The sequence below is a fragment of the Desmodus rotundus genome, chromosome 5 (assembly GCF_022682495.2).
Source record: "Desmodus rotundus isolate HL8 chromosome 5, HLdesRot8A.1, whole genome shotgun sequence".
Classification (NCBI taxonomy): Eukaryota; Metazoa; Chordata; class Mammalia; order Chiroptera; family Phyllostomidae; genus Desmodus; species Desmodus rotundus.
The window spans coordinates 131,706,873-131,724,497 of record NC_071391.1 but is presented as its reverse complement, the minus strand read 5'-3'; the positions used below and the strand labels follow the sequence as shown (position 1 = coordinate 131,724,497).

General features: G+C 37.6%; 1 protein-coding gene across 4 annotated transcripts in view; it reads left to right on the top strand.

Moving 5' to 3' along the window:
• RTN4 (reticulon 4) overlaps nt 1-17,625 on the top strand; it is a 74,900-nt gene that overhangs the window by 35,758 nt on the left and 21,517 nt on the right. The window contains exon 1 of one of the 4 annotated variants that reach the window (XM_053924908.1): nt 3,348-3,640. The exons of the other annotated variants lie outside the window; for them this stretch is intronic. Within the exon in view, the coding sequence (XP_053780883.1) occupies nt 3,607-3,640 (34 nt within the window). The 5' untranslated portion in view covers nt 3,348-3,606. Of the gene's footprint in view, nt 1-3,347; nt 3,641-17,625 lie in introns of those variants that run through there. 4 annotated transcript variants of the gene reach the window in all.

Below are 17,625 nucleotides of genomic sequence, written 5' to 3'. Positions count from 1 at the left end.
ATTTTCTGAAGTATTACTCCACGTCTCAGGTTCAGTTCAGAGTTAGTGTTGAAGTGCTATAATTCGGTCCATAGAGGGCATTATATGACAGCATATTAAACAGTGCTGGTCAGTACCTTCAGTAATGAGCCACACGTTTAGTTTCGTAGCTCAGAATAATGAAGTTTTGAAGTTCAAAACTGTGTAGCTATAATTGTTTCTTTATTTTTTAAAAGAGTGCTGTTTTCTATTATCGGAAGAGGAAATAATTATTTTAGCTATCAAGAATTATGTACAAGCAACCCTCAGTTTAGAGTAGCACTTTCAATCCAAGTGACTGCCTCTTTTCCACTTCATTTTCTTTTATCTTTGAACATTGTAAAGAAAACAAAGCAAAACCTGAATTTTTCTGGGGTTCTGAAGAAGAGGAAGGGAAGAAATGGAGAAGGAAGAATCTTGGGAGGACTGGCTGGGGCAGACCCCAGCTTACATATCGCTGCCTATTCCAAACTACAGCCTGTGGTGTCTGAAATCCTGCCACTTGGATGCAAACCAAACACACACACACGCGCGCGCTACTTAGGATTATAGAGAAAGGAGTTTTTAAATTCTTTAGTAGGAATTGGTATAATTGTGTCATTTTCCTACTAATGAGATAAGTGTCCTAAGAAAATGAGTTTCGATTTGAGCGATGAGGAGAAGAGACCAAAGACGGCCGGCAGTTTTAGAGCATGGTTAGGAGGAAGGGAGGTGCTCGGGGAAGTTCCCCCCGTTGCTTTTTGTCATGCTCCGGGGCCGTATTTGGGGATATGGAGATGGAGGAGTGGAACGTTGCTGAACATGAACTTTGAACAGTTTATTTCCAAAGTTTTGCGTAAGGCTGATTTCGAATTCAGGAAGAGGAGACTACCTCTTCCCCACCCCCTTCCCAGTAATATGAAGTAGGACTTACAATTTAGAGAACACTTTTATTTACTTGGATTATAAATAAAGCACTCTTCTGTTGTCTCCTCCTTTGAAATTTGAAGGAAAACAATCAATGATACGTTTTTTTAAAAAACATTTGTGTTTTACTTGCATGTGAAGTTGAGATTTAATATGGAATAGGACCTATAAACCATCCATATATAAATAGATTTATCTCAGCTGGAGAATAATAGAGCTATACAGCAAAGAACAATAATTTGTGTGTGTATAGGCACTTCTGATTTGAAAGGTATTGGGTTATTGCCTAGAGTTAGATGGCTTAATATGTGTGCTTTCTTAGATGTGGTTTAAGGATGTGGTTTGACTGTTATTTTAGCGTAACAGTAATGGTAAATAGGGAGCACTTACACGGGGCCTACTCTTTGTCAGGCACTGTCCCAAGTAAGGCCTTTTGCAAACACTAATTCATTTGATCCTTACAATAAGCATAGCCCATACGGCTTTATATTTTTAACAAATCATTCTCATCAAAATTTAAAGTTTAAGCACTTTTTTGCTTAGCTTACCAAACTTAAAACAACTTTAGTTTTTTAAAGCTTTTCTATGAAAGAAATGGGCAAAATTTCAGTTGATTTATATGAGCTAGTTTTCCCTGTAAGCTTAATAATAGCCTAAATTGCAAAGCCCATATAAGTTAAAGAATTAGATATTAGTGTGTAAGGTCGAACTTCCAGGGCTCCTCCTTTGACTTTTTAATCTGCCAAGGGAGCTATTAAGTACATTGAATGTTTAGATGAGTGGGTATAACTATACATTCTTGCCTTCTCAGACTGTTTTTTAAAATTGTCGAACCAAGTTAAGTACCGGAAGATGTGAATGGTATGGAAATCTTTCCTCCCCCCTGTCCTGTTAGTGTAGAAATCTCTGACTTGGAAACTGTTAGGGTATTGTTTTTGAATGCTTTATTCTAACACTAAAGTATTTATTGGCCTTCAGTTTTATGGGATTCATTATTGGGAAATATGTTGTGCTTACTGAGTAGTTGGGGATTCAAACTGTTGTACTGCGAGGCCAGACATTTTCAGCTGTGATGTGACTGGGTGGCAGGGTTCTCAAATCGCACATTGCTCAGGGGTTCAGGGAGTTAAGTTTAATGTTAAGTGTTAGCTCGAGCTGAGAATATGGACACTCTTTAAAAATTATTTTGCTTTATGTTTGGAGTTAGAGAAGCAGATAGGGAAATAACTAAGTCATTGATATTCAGGCCACTTCTGTTATTGACGATTTGGTAGGATTTTGCAACCCATGCACTTTTATAGCAAGTTCCAGAAAATGTATCTGTTTTAGTGCAGCTGTCTAGTCTTGAGAAGGATGTACGTCTGTACATAGGCTGTGTATCTTATACTGCATCATATCACACATTTTAAAATATTTAACTGATTTGTGATTTGTCATTATGTATTGCCTCTTCTGCTTAGGCAAATGGTAGCCTCTGTTAAAACAGTTGGGAAATATTAATAAAGACTAATGTTCCGCACTGGAATTAGTGCCAGTTTTATGAAGTCGAACAATTTTAGAAATTCTGTACATAGATTTGCTTTTGTGTTTTTATCAGTAAAATTTGAGTTTGGTCTTGTATCATTTTCCCAAGGCAAATAACATAATTAGTACACGAATATTTCTCAAGCTAAAAGTATTATCAATAGTTCCTGCAGCAGTGTCTAACAGATAATCATTGAGAGATTGAGTTGGAGCCGGTGATGATTCAGAATAAGTGTAACTCTGAATTTCCATCATTATAGAAGAAGGAAATATAGCATTGCATTAGAAAGATGAGACTGTTGACATTGAATTAAAACTTTTCTATTGAAGTAGCATATATTAAATAAATAATTTGGCTTTGTGATTCTCTGCATACACATGCACACACACACACACACAATGCCGAATGCTTTAAGCATTTATAAACTTGGGAGAAAGTAAAAAGAGACTCAGCATTTCCCAGGCATGAAATGTAAGCTGTTACCCTTGAAACAAAAGCTGTTGCAGCTTTCCGTGGTGCATCTGGAGGGCAGATCATGACAGTGGACGGTCAGCAGAAATCTTTGAAGGACTAGGGTATATCTGCTTTTTAATCTTCTGAATAGAAACGTTATTGAAATTCCTATGTAGTGACTAATAATCTTTCTGTGCGTAAACTTTGCAATCAGTCTGTTTTTATCTTAAACAACCACTGATTTTAGAATTTTAAATGAAACTGAAAACCAGCAATATAATTCACCCATGTCTCAAAATGAAACAAAACCAAGAACTGTACATGATCTTAAGTTTACTTCAAATACATTCATTGGTTAACTGCCCAAAACAATCCTCTTTCTTCCGGTAGGCTGCTCCTCCCCGCTGCAAAAGTAGCTCCATTTGCCTTGAGCAGCAAGCAAAAGACTGGAACAATAAACAGAAGGAAGGCAGTAGTGCCTGAGTATTAGTAGCCTAGTTACAGATTGCACTGCGTCAGACTTGCTCCACACCCAGAAGACGTCAGGTGACTCCAGTCCTGCTGCAGTTGTGCAGCAGAGGAGACCGCAGGCTCGCGTTGAGGAAACATATTTCATGTCTCAGAGGGCGGATTTTTGCAGCTGCGGCCTCTCTGTTGGTATGCATAATTGATCCTTGCATCTGGAGGGCAGATCGAGACGAGACATGGACGGTCAGAAGAAGAATTGGAAGGACAAGGGTATATCTGCTTTTTAATCTTCTGTTCAGTTTTTGTGTGTGTGACCAGTAACATATTTCTATGAATAAGCTTTACAGTGTAGATGTATGTTGAACTGAAAGTGAAACCTATGAAAGGTTGAAGAGCAAAGGATTGAAACAGCGATTTCAAGTGTTTTTACATGTGGTTGTGTGTGGGAAAATGTCATGCTGCTCTTTTTTACTGGCACTCAATCCAGTCTTTGCAGTCCTGCCGCTGATTTGGTTCTGTGTAATCTTGCACGTTTTAAACAGTATAGTTTTAACACATTTCCTCTGCTGGTTACCTCGGTGTGGTAAATCTCCATGGCTGTCTTTGTATTTCACAATGACGTCTGTTCTGTGCCTAAATATTTTTTTAAAAAGCTGACTCGGTGTAGTTGAAATTCTATCCAAAGGTTTGTAGGTAGCAGGACACTGCATTTGCAATAAGCCTGTTTTCTTCTTTGGGAATCTTACTGAGCCTGTAAAATTACTGCCAGCCTCCTTTTAATTCGATTACATTTTTGCATATCTTGAAATCGTTAGAATACATACACAGTAGTTTGTAATACATGTCTATATTTAAGACACTAACCTTCATCCTTATAATAGCCAATCATTGATCTCGGTCCTCTTTCCTCCCCCTTGAAAGCCTAGATCCTTTCAAGTCTCAGTGGGTCGTTGTGTAAGAACTTAAGCCCGTAAGTTGATTGTAATGAATATTTTTAAATTATTCTGTGGATGGTTAAATGTGCCATTTAAAAAAAATAGAAGGTGGTAGGCTGGGTATATCTTGATTACTTATAATAAATTATCTTGAAAATTATTACAGCTATTAAGTGGTCCAACTAGGTATTCCACACAAACAAGATTTATAATTTTTTAAAAAATATAACCTTCACAATATCCCTTAAATAATTTGCTCAGTAAAGAAATGTGGGGAAAGGGTGAGTTTAAGATTGGGTTCATATTGAGATACAACTTAAAGAATAGAAGAAAACAGTACAGCTTTGGATTTTTACTTTTCCGGTTTCTTTACATGTGAATTTAATAAAGGGTTTTTATTTCTTCATCCTTCTGACCATTGGCATTACAAAGTGAATTGATACACTAGTTTTTGATAAGGAAAAATAGTGAAAATGCATTAAACACAAGCTTTAAACATAGGTGAAAAGTCACACCAGGGCCTGCTCTGAAACCATGAAGGTTCTGCATTAATCATTTAAATCTTAGACCATTTAATAACATCATAAGTTCTTTATTTGCTAAACTACTTCAGGGATATTTTATGACATGAAAAATTAAGATCCGGTATAGGCCATACTATACTACATATTTGTTTTATTTTTAGGCACTAAATATAAAATCAAATTTACTCTGAAATGTCTCCAGGGAGCCTCAATTTGTATGTAACTGTAGTGGCCTAATATTTTTTAGTGCTCATCTTTGGCTTTTTTACTCGGTAAGACTAACTTTACCTATTTTTCTGATTCATTGGTAAAGTTATAATTTAGTATTTTCTTCATCAGCAGCTAGTTTTAATGTTGTAGATTATATGTTACGACTTAAATGGAAGTCATTGAGAAGCTGAAACTGACATGGAATGAGATTTTCCTCATTTTGCGAGGAGTGTGTGATAGTAGAGCAAAGAATCTAACGTAGGCTCTAGTTACATTTTTAAGAATATATTTAGGTCCATATTTTTTTTCCTACTGCCCCTCCTACCCCACCCCCGCCCCCTTTAGCCCCATGATTGGAACGTAGCCAGCCTTCTGGTGGTGAAGTGTGTCTCCTATACGCAAGTGTAATGAGGTAACGGAAGTGAGAGATACTCTCGTTTCAGTGCTTGCAGTCATTTGAGGTTTTTGTTTTGGTTTTTACACTGATTAACTAGTTTTTAAGGTATTGTATCCTTTGGACTAAGACCAGTACTGATAATCTGTGTTCTTTTACATATTTTTCATCTTGGATTTTCTTTTGTTTTTAGGAGGATACTTGAAAAAAGTATCCCCACAGTACTTGGTTATTGGGGTTATAGGGAAAGCGTTAAGACAGTCAAAAGATTTTGAAGAGCTTAAAATAAGGAATGGGTGGGTGTAGGGAATGAGAATGATGTAACCACTAAACAATGTATTACCCGAGACACTGAATAGAGCTTTCTGGGTAGGACAGAGTATTTATAGGACAGAAGTTGAAAGGTAAGATTGGTATGATTAAGAAACAATACAGGATCTAGGTCAGGTTTCCTCAAACTTCCCTGGAGAATCACCTAGTGCTTCTTAAAAATACAGGTGCCTATGATCATACACTCAGACTTACCCAATCGGAACTTACAGTTGAAGGGCCTGGCAATCTGTATACTACGCATGCTGGTGTAATTCATGTTGAAATCAGGCAAATTTAGGAAACATTAGTGTAGGTTTTTAAGTTTTTGTTCTGGTATGTTTTGATTTGGGCCAGAGTAAGACATTTAACGTGGTTTTCTTTCTTGCATGATTTCTAGGCTTCCAGTGTTGATACTCTCTGGTTTTTACAAAGATGCTTTGGGCTAGACTGTCGAAGACATTGGGTTTTGGATTTTATTATAAAGGAGATAAAAAGCCTTAGGAAGTTTTAAAGTAGAGAGAGAGAAAATGATGCAGGTTTGGAAGACTGGTGTGGTGCTGTATAAAGCACCCTGGAGGAAAAGAACTGAGACAAAACAGGATGACTGTGTGCCCGGATTTAAAGCAACGAGTGCCTCAACTTGGCCTGAAATAGGAATGAAAAGGAAGTGACAGATCTGAGAAAAGGAATACTTGACATTTGACATAGATTTGTGGGACTGGGGTGAAGGAGGGACTCAAAGGACAACATGCAGTTTCAGTCAGACATTGAATTTTGACTGAAACATGGGCAGTGCTAGTGCATTAGTATCTGTAGAAATAGAACTAAAGGAAGTAGAAATGATGCCAGGTTCAGTTTTGGAAACTTCAGATATGAAGTGAGGGTAGGACATTTCTGAAGCTCAGAGAAAGGATAGGTTTAATGATATAGAATTGGGAATCGAATGTAAAGTGAGACAGATGAATACTGTGAGGACACAGCAGTCCCCATTTATCTGTGGGAGGCCATTCCAAGACCCCCAGTGGATGCCTGGAACCAGGGATAGCACCAGACTCTGCATAGTACTGTGTTTTTTTCTTATACATACCTGCAATAAAGTGTTATTCATAAATGGCACAGTGAGAGATTAACAGCAGTACCTGATAACAAAATGGAACAATTGTAACAATATGCAGAAATAAAAGGGATGTGAATTTCAGGGGATCCCTTGCTGAAGTCTGTGGACAGGCTCAGTGCTTTCTGGCACAGCACGTTGCTGTCCGGGGGACATATTTTCTGTTCCTGCCTTCCACACACACATTTAATGCCTTCTCCATCTCAGCTAAGCCCTTACCACGCACTCTGGTTGTACCTTTTGCAGTTCGAGGTGTGACAACAAAACTAACACAAATTTATTTTTCCTTCACAATTTCACTGGCGGAAGAATATTTGGTCTTATCAGAGTTCCTAGCAACCTCAGCATATGGTTTTTCTTAAGTCAAGAATTTTTACCTTTTCACTTAAGGGAAGCTCTTTGGCGCATCCAGATTGCCAGCATCACTACTCTTGTGCTTTAGGGCCATTATTAAGTAAAATGGCGGTTACTTGAGTGGAGGTCCCTCAGTTGCTCTGTTAACCAGGGTGGCTACTAGTGACTAAAGGGCAGGTGGCGTAGGCCATGCGGATATGCTGGACTGGGGGATGATTCGTGTCCTGGGCGGGATGGCGGGGGGGGGGGGGGGGGGGGCGGGGAGCAGGACTGCTCGAGATTTCATTGTGCTACTCAGATTGGTGTTCAGTTTGAAACTTACTGTTTATGTTTGGAATTTCCCATGTAATATTTTCAGACTGCAGTTGATATTGGGTAACACCATGGATAAGGCCAGACTTCTGTATTTGCATAGAAAGAACTGAAGATTAACGAAGGAAAGCCTAAAACCAACTTTGTGAGGATGCGAACGAAGCACCAGGGAAAATCAGGGAGTTATGTACAGGGCAGGACAGTACAGTTTCACTGATACTAAGGAGGGAGAGAAGTTTCAAGAAGGAATGAGTGGTTAAACACTAGAGAAGCTGTTGAATATGAAGATTGAGAGATGCTTGTGGGCCCTGCTGAATATTAGGAATATGTGCAACATTATTACTAGTACCTTTTGAATCTGGAAGTTCACGTGCTACAGGTGTGACCTTTGAGAGAAGTTTCTGTAGGATGGGAATAGAAATGTTTCTAGAATTAGAATTCAGTGTTTGACTGTGCTTTAAGGCACAGTAGCTTTGGACCAATTCTGGAACATACTTCCTTGCAGAGGTTCTTGTCCGGCTCCCTGACCTTTACTTTGATAAGCCACCCGCCATTTCTTCGAAAGCTTAAGGGTGCTGAGTGCATGGTATCGGAGTGTGCGTGCACTGGTACCAGGCAGAGAGGGGCAGGGGGGATGCCGCTTGAAATAAATGCCTTCTTAACCCTTGGGGATGCCGCCCCCACTTCCCCTGCAAAAAAAGCCTGAGAGGGGAACTTCAGCATTAACCCATTGAGAGACCTATCGGTTAGAGAAAGGCCTCCACTTTCAATTCGAAACTTAGTTGAAACCCTATCGTTCAGGCCTTCATCACTTTGGTGTTCATTTTGAACCTCGTGTATGTGTTGGAGGAAATATAGTCCATTTTGTTCTGTAACCATTTATTTCTCCGCTAAATGGGGAAATACGTTTCATTTTAAAAAAATATTCCACATTGTTTTAATGGTTTTAGTATTCTATGTACTACCAATGCCATACAGTTGAATATTCAAGTTTTTCCTAAAGTTTTGCAAGTATAAACAATGCTAAAATTAATATACTGGAGTGTAAATCTTGTTTTTTAGCCATGATTATTCCTAACTGGCTGGGTTATATATAGTATTTAGGCTGCTGTTGCAAAACTGCCCTCCAGAAGGCTTGTACAGAGAACTCTGGGAGTGCCTGCCCCAAAGCCTTGGCCAAGATTCAGCACTACGTATGCATTTCTGGTGGTTTTGACTCTTTCCGAGGTAGCTGTTTGGTCAGTTTTTAAGTAAATTACTTGATGAAAACCAGGCTTACATTAAAAAGAGGAAATCTGCAAATGTTTTCTCCGAGGTATGGTTTAAAGTCCTCTGTGGGTAGGTAGTGAGAGCAGTGGTGGGAATATCCTCTGTTTTGCTTACCCAAGTCTGGGTACTCCGGTTGCCTCACCAGGACTCCCAGCTGAGCTGGCTTTTCCACTAAACGCTGTGCTTCATGACCAAATGAATCTTCCAAGAGTATTCCTCTAATGGCAGCACTTCAGGAGTTTTCTTTCCTTCTCAAATAAAGTCTGTTTTACACTGTCTACCCTGGACTTTTAAAAAGCATTCCAGGTCTGGTCTCAAACTTCATAATCCCATCTCCCATTACTTTGCAGACACATTGAAGGACTGGTCCCCCAAACATGCCTGTCCATTCACCCTTTCACCCCATTTCACTTTGTCCAAGTTGTGCTTACAGAGGCTCGGTCCTCCCTGCCGTGCTTGTTGACTTGGCCTCTCAGCGGAGGTGACCCAGTGTTCCTCAGAACTCCCATGTCTTGGTTTTCACTTTGTGGCGTTTATTAGTTATTTGTATGTATATCTTGGCTCTTTTTGTAGCCTGTAAGTTCCTTGAGGGCAAGAACGGTGGCCTCGTGGCCTCATGACTAGGTCTCCTTGTTGACTTCGCACAGCTTCTTCATAAAGGACGAGGCTGAAAGCTCTGATGTTCTGCTGGGTTTAGTTCTGGCTTTGAATCCTATACATACGTTCTTGGAGGGTTTTTTTAAATGTTTTTTCAAGTGGAAGAAATGAGAAAAGGGATTTCCTACCTTACCCCATCCTAGAGGAGCAGTTAAATCACTTAAGCAACTTTTTATAAGTCCAGGACTTTAGATGATACCCGCAGACAAGTCATTTTTTCCAACTTTCTCATTTTATAGGTAAGGAACCCGAGACGACTACAGGGATTATTTGTTCAGGACCATGTAGCTTGTGGCCTGTTCAAAGAGCCTTTGTTTTTATTTTACAATTTATATTTGCACTTGAACAACTGAAGCGTGATGACAGTTAATGACCCATGGTTTGATATTTTATTCATTAATAAGCTAACTGTGGTATTTAATTGAACATGGTATATATTTCTTTTTGAGTGGTTCTCACGCTACAATAAAAGAGGCAGTAGGCTGTACACTAGCCATAAAAGAAGGTAGGGGGTGGTGGTTGCAAGGTGGTAGTTGTTTAGTATTGTCAAAAGGTTAAGCCTAGTGGGAACTCTGTGGGCCAGGAGTATAATTTCTCCTCGTCCTTAGGGATTGGATTACATGCTTGCATGCAGGGATAATATTTAAGCAGTGAATAGAACTATTATGCTGGTCTGTAGGTAGCCCCCAGGTTACCTTTTTCTTTATTCAGTCAATTCCATCTCTTGCTAGAATTTAAGCAAAAGGGCGTCACTAGATGTAGTTTATTTAGCCAGTGCCGCTCCTTGCATCTTTGGAGTGGTGTTCGGAGACCACATCTTGTTTGTTTCTCTGCTTTGTCGCGGATACTGCTGACTCTGTTACTTGGCGTGTGTTTCTGTGTGGGGCGTGGGCAGGGGGTTTGGTATTTATAAAATGGATACGTATATTTAAATCTGCTTCATGCTTTCACATCTTAATCCAGTCACCTCTTCAGCATTTATGTGAGGTATTGATAGACACTAAAATACCGTTGTCTCTCCTTAAATACTCAGTCATCACTATCTTGCACTATGTAGCATTTACTTAAGGAGCTCAGAGTAACTTAAAGATTAAAAAAATATGAAATAGTAATGATATCCCTGCAAAACTGTTGTGAGTGAGCATTGAGATAAATTTAGGAACTGCTACCCTCAGACTATAGATTTGCTAAAATTCTGATTTTTCCTAAGAATGAGGAATTATAGTTGTTTTTTGTTGTATACACTCATTTGTGTATTTTTTCCACCTAAATAATCTAAAATAATTTAGATTATTCTGGTCAATTATATGAATACTTTACCTCATTTCTTTATCTGTATAATTAACCGTTTATTCAGTGAGCATTTGTATTGAGTGTGTACAATAGGTGTATGAGGTTGTAGAAGTAAAAAGAATTTTGAGCAGCAATTTCCTATTTTTAAGGTTTGGTGCCTGTACCTTGTAATGTTTGGAGGCCAAGGAGCAGTAAGATTTAAACCATGGTGTATTTACTACACACTGAACCAGTGGGTGCTCCAGTTTGAGTCTTTTATTTGTAAGTCTTGGCTCAATTTCAGTACTTTAAAATAAATAACTACCTGCTTACCCAAATTTATAAATACAGACTTTTTGCAGGAAGATTCCTTATTTTGACGTCCCTCACAACTGAAGATTGTGAAACTTTGGTCAGGTAGGGCGAATCATTGGCTTGCAATATGTGTATACATAGCACGCTTAGAAGATACTTACTTAGCTCTCTTTACCTTAGAGAAAGTAGACTTAGCTACGTATATGAATTTTCCTCTGCAGGGAAATTTACGGTTTGAGGTTGGAAGTGGGAGTTAGAATTATTTTTTGCTGTATTTTTTGTCCTCTTGTAATAAGGCTAGACATAGAATTAGTGCGATTAAAGGAAATAGTAAAAACTATATGAACTAATTTAGTATATTGGTGAATTAACTTATCAATGAGGCACGTGTGGTGGTTATTGAATCTTACTATTCTCTGTCTCAGGGAAATGTGGTTATCCCTGAAAGCAGACAAACTACAGGCGGTCTGTCCCTTTCTACAACATATTGAAACATTTTCTACTTAAAGATGCTTAATGTACAAAAAAGACTACTTGAAGTGAACCCAAATTTTTAATAATGGATTTGATGAAGACTTTATCTTGAAACAAAACCAACACTTATAAAAGCAATTTTTAGTTTATTCTTAATGAAACGTATGTTGTAATTACAGATGTGTATTAGGTTCTTAGAACGAACAGAGGATGAATTAAGCTTTGGGCTTTTAGAGAGTGTAATTTTTACCACAATTACTTGGTGGGACAAAATGGCATCTTTTACTTCATGGTTGAATTTCACAGTGGTTCATATATAGATGTCCTTTTACAAAAAATGTTCAAGAGTTTTATTAACTTTCCTAGTGGTTTCTCGTAAACTTTTGAGGTCAGATGTTCTGTTTTAAGTGCCTTTTGGATCTTCTTGGTTTTTTTGAGTAATTCTCCAATATCACTCATAATATTAAACTTATAAAATCCTGCATTATTAGGAAGATTTGCAATTTTGCATTGCTATTGATTTGTGTTTTATGTAGATATATCTGTATCTATTTAGGCACAGTTTTAAATTGTTATTTTCAGAGAGAGACGATTTAGATAGCTTCTAGGAAACAATTGGCAGTTTAAACAGAACGTGGTTTATTCATATTGAATCTATATTACTGGACTTACTAATATACATATAACTGCTCATCATGTTAGTAAGTTGCTTCTCTCTTCTCAGTTACTTAAATTGAGATCAGAATATTATTTGGCATCCTCAAGTAGGATAAAAAGCAAACTTGAATACTGGCATATTTAAATACAAAATGTGGTATGATGGAAAGAGTGAGACCTTCGCAGTCAGACTGGATTTCAGTCTGTAACACTGCACAATTTATTTAATAAAACTTCTAAGCCTCAGTTGCCTCGTGTACAGCAGATAATAAATACTTTATAGAGTTGTGTGATTAGTGGTAACGTATACAAAGTACTTGCATAATGCCTTGCTCGGAATAGGGGATTACTAAATTACTATGGAAAAGTCAAGTGTAGAATTTATGCTAGTTTTACATAAAATGTTTTTTCCTTAAACGTATGGTGGTTGAAATTGACAACAGACTGTGATGTTGTCCAAAGTCAGGCAGGAAAGATTTACTGGTGAAAGAGACAAGGACCTGAAATGGTGTGTCTTTCAAAAAGTCCAGTTACTGGAAGAGGAGATGACCAGCAGAGATGCTGGTTTGTCAGGTACTTGATTAAGATACTTTGTAGCAATACTATCTGAAATTGCTAACTGAAACCAAGTAAGCAGTGCTTTCAGAGAAAGTTAAATTCATCTTTAAAAAAAACCTAGAGCTTAGTTAAGCATTGCATTTAATATTTGATTTCCCTGCTTGACTTTACCTCTTGAGATATTACCTTTATTTAGTGTTTATTTCCATATGTGAGATCTCCTTAAGATTAAACTAACTCGTTAGGGGGTTATCATTTTCCTAATTTTACGTGTGGGGAGACTAAGGCCAGTAATCTAATCAGGGTCATACTGATGGGAACAGGAGGAAGAAAGGGGATCGAACTCGTGTCCCTGTCCTTGTAGAAAGACTAGGCTCCCCTCTGCACAGGCCTTTTTCTGGACTGACACCTGTCATTTTAGCCAAGTGATCACTTGCCGTGTGGGAGTACAAGTTTACTATGTGGTGCTAAATGGTCAGCTCTGAATTCTTGTCACTTTTCCTGCCGATTGAGAAGAATTCGATTTAAGGACGGTGATTTCTAATAAATACATAATTATTTATTAATATAAAAGTCATGTGTGTGAAAAATAGCAACTAAAACTTTAATTTTTATATATCTTTTGTTTATTAATTTCCTATTTAATTGCATTACTCATTGCTCACCTGACTTTGTTAAAGAGAACTTAATATTTGCTTTTGCTTAGGAGGTAAATATTTTCCCGCAGCTCTTCCTTCCCGGTATTTTTAGGACCAACTAGTTCACCTTTTTCCCCTCTAGACAAAAGATTTTAAAGTTGAAACCTGACTTCAGGCTATTCGAGGAAGAGATTCAGTAAGGATTTGGTGGAGACGAAGTGTAATTGGATGACTTCTGTCGTCAGGCGTGCGTGCCGGCGCTGTTTTTAGCTGTGACAGACGACAGTTTATGGTCACTAGATGTTGGCGACTTTTCTTGCTCCTCAGTGGGCCAGAAGTTTTTATTTTTTGAAGAAAATACTGTAGTGTACTGAATTACTTTAGATTAAAATTTTAGTCAGTAAAGATGCTATAGTTCTGGGCAGGACACGTCACAAATATCTTCCACGTTTTTATTTTGAAAACAAAAGTGGGCATCACTTTTTTCTAAATGACCGAAATCACTCAGCATTGTTCTAGCAATCCGCAAGCGTCTCCCGCAGCTGTGAGAGGGAAGGCTGCGGTTCAGTTAATCTCGGACCTTGCGAAGGGTATTTCGTGAACATTTTACATAGGAGTGCAGTGGGTCTCCGAGCATGATTGATGCTCTGTTCGGTGCTACAGGAGACTGGAGGAACCGTGAAAGGCTAAGCTTTCCTTGTTCCAGCCCTGTGTCTTTGTTTTGGTTTCTCAAGAATAAAGAGGCCATTAAACTCTACACTCATAAACAGAACTAACAAAGTGATTACAGAAGATTCCAAAGTTGGCATTTTAGTGACCCAACAGTTCTTGTTTAAAGATGTCCTTTATTTTAAATTAAAGATGTCGATTCATTTTAAATTGAAAATATTATAGCCTTTAATGAAAATGTTCTTATTACTAAGAATAATCTGGCCACTATTCACACGCTGTTCTGACAGCAAATGTTGACTGGAGCAGATAATGAGGCTACGAAGATGCAAGGTACTCACCAGTCTTTCAAAATGTACAAGGAGATAGAAGCCTATAAAACAATATTTGCTGTTTTATAAATTATCTGAAAGCATAGCTATTTGCTGTTTAATAAGGTAGATGTCTGAAAAATGATTTAAATAAAACATGTTAAATCCAAAGCATAGAAGCATTTTTGAAAAAATTAGCGAATGCCTTAAACTGACATAAAGTATGCATCCATTCTAATCAATGAGTAACATTTATTGAAAGATCAGTCGATTCGAGCTTTGCTCTCAGCTCTGTGGATATGGTAGATAACAAGACAGCATGCCCTCTTATGGAGCTTACAACCTAGCAGAGAAATAGGTGTTAAAATGAGTAATTTTTTTAGTTTATTTTAAATTTTTTTGTTAAGTGTATAATTCTTTGATTTTTAGTACAGTCACAACATTGTGCAACCATCACTGTTATCTTAATTCCAGAACATTTTCATTCTTTTCCCCCAAACACGTTCCCATTAACAGTCACCATCTCCACTCCTCCCAGCCCTGGCAACCACTCATCCGCTCTCTGTCTCTATAGAATTGGCAGCCCTAGACATTTCACATAAACACAATCGTACAACTGTGACCTTTTGTGTCTCTCTGGCTTTTTTCATGTAGCAAATGTTTTCAAGGTTCAGCCGAGTTGTGGCATGTCTCGGGACTTCATTCCTTTTTCTGGCCCAGTTACATTCTATTGTGTGGATATCCCGTATGGTATCATCCATTCATCAGTTGATGGACATTTGGGTGGTTCCTTTTGGTTATTATGCGTAGTGCTGCTGTAAACATTTGTGTACAAGTTCTTGTGTGAACATAGGTTTTCTAGTCTTTTGGGTAGAAATTCCTAAAAGTAGAATTGCTGGGTCATATTATAACTCTGGGTTTAATGTTTTGAGCAATTGCCAAACTGGTTTTCACAGCAGAATTTCACTCTCCCAACAGCAGTGTAAGAGGGTTCCAGTCTTCATCACTTCTTGCCAACATTTGTTCTCTCTTTTTTTTATTTTAGTCATTCTGGCAGGTGTGAAGTGGTATCTGGTTGTGGTTTGGTTTGCAAAGACTAGTGATGAACATCTTTCCATAGTTTATTAGTCATTTGTATATTCTTTGGAGAAATTTCTATTCAGATCCTGTGACCGTTTTTTTAACTCATCTATTTATTTGTCTTTATTGTTAAGTTATTGAGGTTTTTTTAATATACATACATATTTTGAATCCAACTCCCCTATCTGATGTTTAATCTGTAAATATTTTCTCCATTGCATGGCTCATCTTTTTACTTCCTTGATAGTGTCCATTGAAGCACAAAAGTTTTTAATCTTCATGAGATCAAATGTATCTGTTTTTTCCTTCTGCTGGTACTTATGTCATATCTAAGAAAACATTGCCAGATCCAAAGTAATGAAGATTTGTATCTGTTTTTTTTCTTCTAAGAGTTTTATGGTTTAAGCTCTCTAGGTCTGTGATCCATTTTGAGTTAATTTTTGTATGGGCGGTAAGGTAAGGGTCTAACTTTCTTCTCTCAGCACCATTTGTTGCGAAAGCTATTTTTCCCCATTGAACTGCCTTGACACCTTGTTGAAATCAGTTGACTGTAATTGTTAGTGTTTATATGGGGCTTTTAATTTTTCCACTGACCTTTGTCCATCCTGAGCAACTACTACACTATCTTCGTTACTGTAGCTTTGTAGGGAGTTTTGAAAAAGGGAAATATGAGTTCTCTGACTTTGTCATTTTTCAAGATTGTTATGACTGTTCTGCATGCCTTGCATTTCTGTGTGATTTCTACAAGTGGCTTGTCAATTTCTGCTAAAAAGTTGCTAGGTTTGATAGAGATTACAATGTAGATCAGTTTCGGTAGTATTACCATCTTAATAGTAATGCCTTCTTTAATCTATAAATGTAAGTTGTCTTTTCATTTACTTGTCTTCTTTAATTTTGTTCAGTGCTATTTTGTAGTTTTCAGTTTCTAAGTCCGGCACTTTAAAACTTTGTTCTTTAGGTATTTTATTCTTTTTGATGCCATTGTAAATGAGATTTTCTTAATTCATTTTCAGGTTGTTCATTCCTAGTATATAGAACTGTAATTGATTTTTGTATATTGGTGTTATATCCTGCAACTTTTCTGGACTTGTTTATTAGTTGTAGTAGCTTCTTTGTGGATTCCTTAGGATTTTCCATATACAAGATCAAGTTATTTGCAAGTTGAAATAGTTTTCTTTCTTTATAATCCAGATGTCTTATTTCCTTTTCTTGCTGTATCGCCCTGTCTTATACCTCCAGGATAGTACTGACTAACAGTGGAAAGCAGAGTATGTCTGTTTCTGGTCCTAGAAGAGCTTTGTTTCACCATTAAGTATGATGTTAGCTATGGGTTTGGGGTTTTTTTGGTTTTTTTTTAAATCAGCTTTTGGACATTGCTTCTATTCCTGGCTTGAGTGTTTTTATAATAAAAAGGGTGCTGGATTTCGTCAGGTGCATTTTCTGTGTCTATTGTGATGATCATGTACTTTTTGTCCTTAATTCTATCACTGTGGTATGCTGTATTAACTGGTTGTACCATATGTTGTCCCAACTTTGTATTCCTGGGATAAGTACCACTTGGCCATGGTGTATAATCCTTTGGCTGTGTTGCTAGATTCAGTTTGCTAATGTTTTGTTAAGGGTTATTGTTTCTATATTCATAAGAAATACTAGTCTATAGTTTTCTTGTGATATCTTTGCCTGGTTTTGATATTAGGATTGTATAAATACCTAAATTAACTAATGGATATAAATTTCTTGATGAATATTAGAAGCAACAGTATTTGAATGTATTTCTCAGAAAGGGTGTTAATAAAACTTTATGACTCCCCTGCTCCTCATTGAGAATCAGTGATCTTGGATAAACTTAATCTTACAAATTTTTTTCATTGAAACCCACTTAAGGACTCTGTGAGACTAGAAATATTGGCAAATGTCAATTTTATTGCAATTTTTACTTGCTACAAACTAATATTTTTCATCCTTTCAGCTTCACTAATTATCTCTTGAATTCCTTTGCAAACAATGAATTGATATCCTTCTATACTTTGCACAGTGGCTCTGTGGCAGTGCAGATTGCCTCGCAGACTTTTCTAGTCTAGGTCATGTCAATTTTGTCTGACGTGTGACTCTCAGTGCCTGGCTGTCTTGACTCTCTTGGATGTTCTTCCCCATTTTCCTCCTCAGTGCTCCAAGGTCTGCTGCTCGGCGGGGCCGCCCG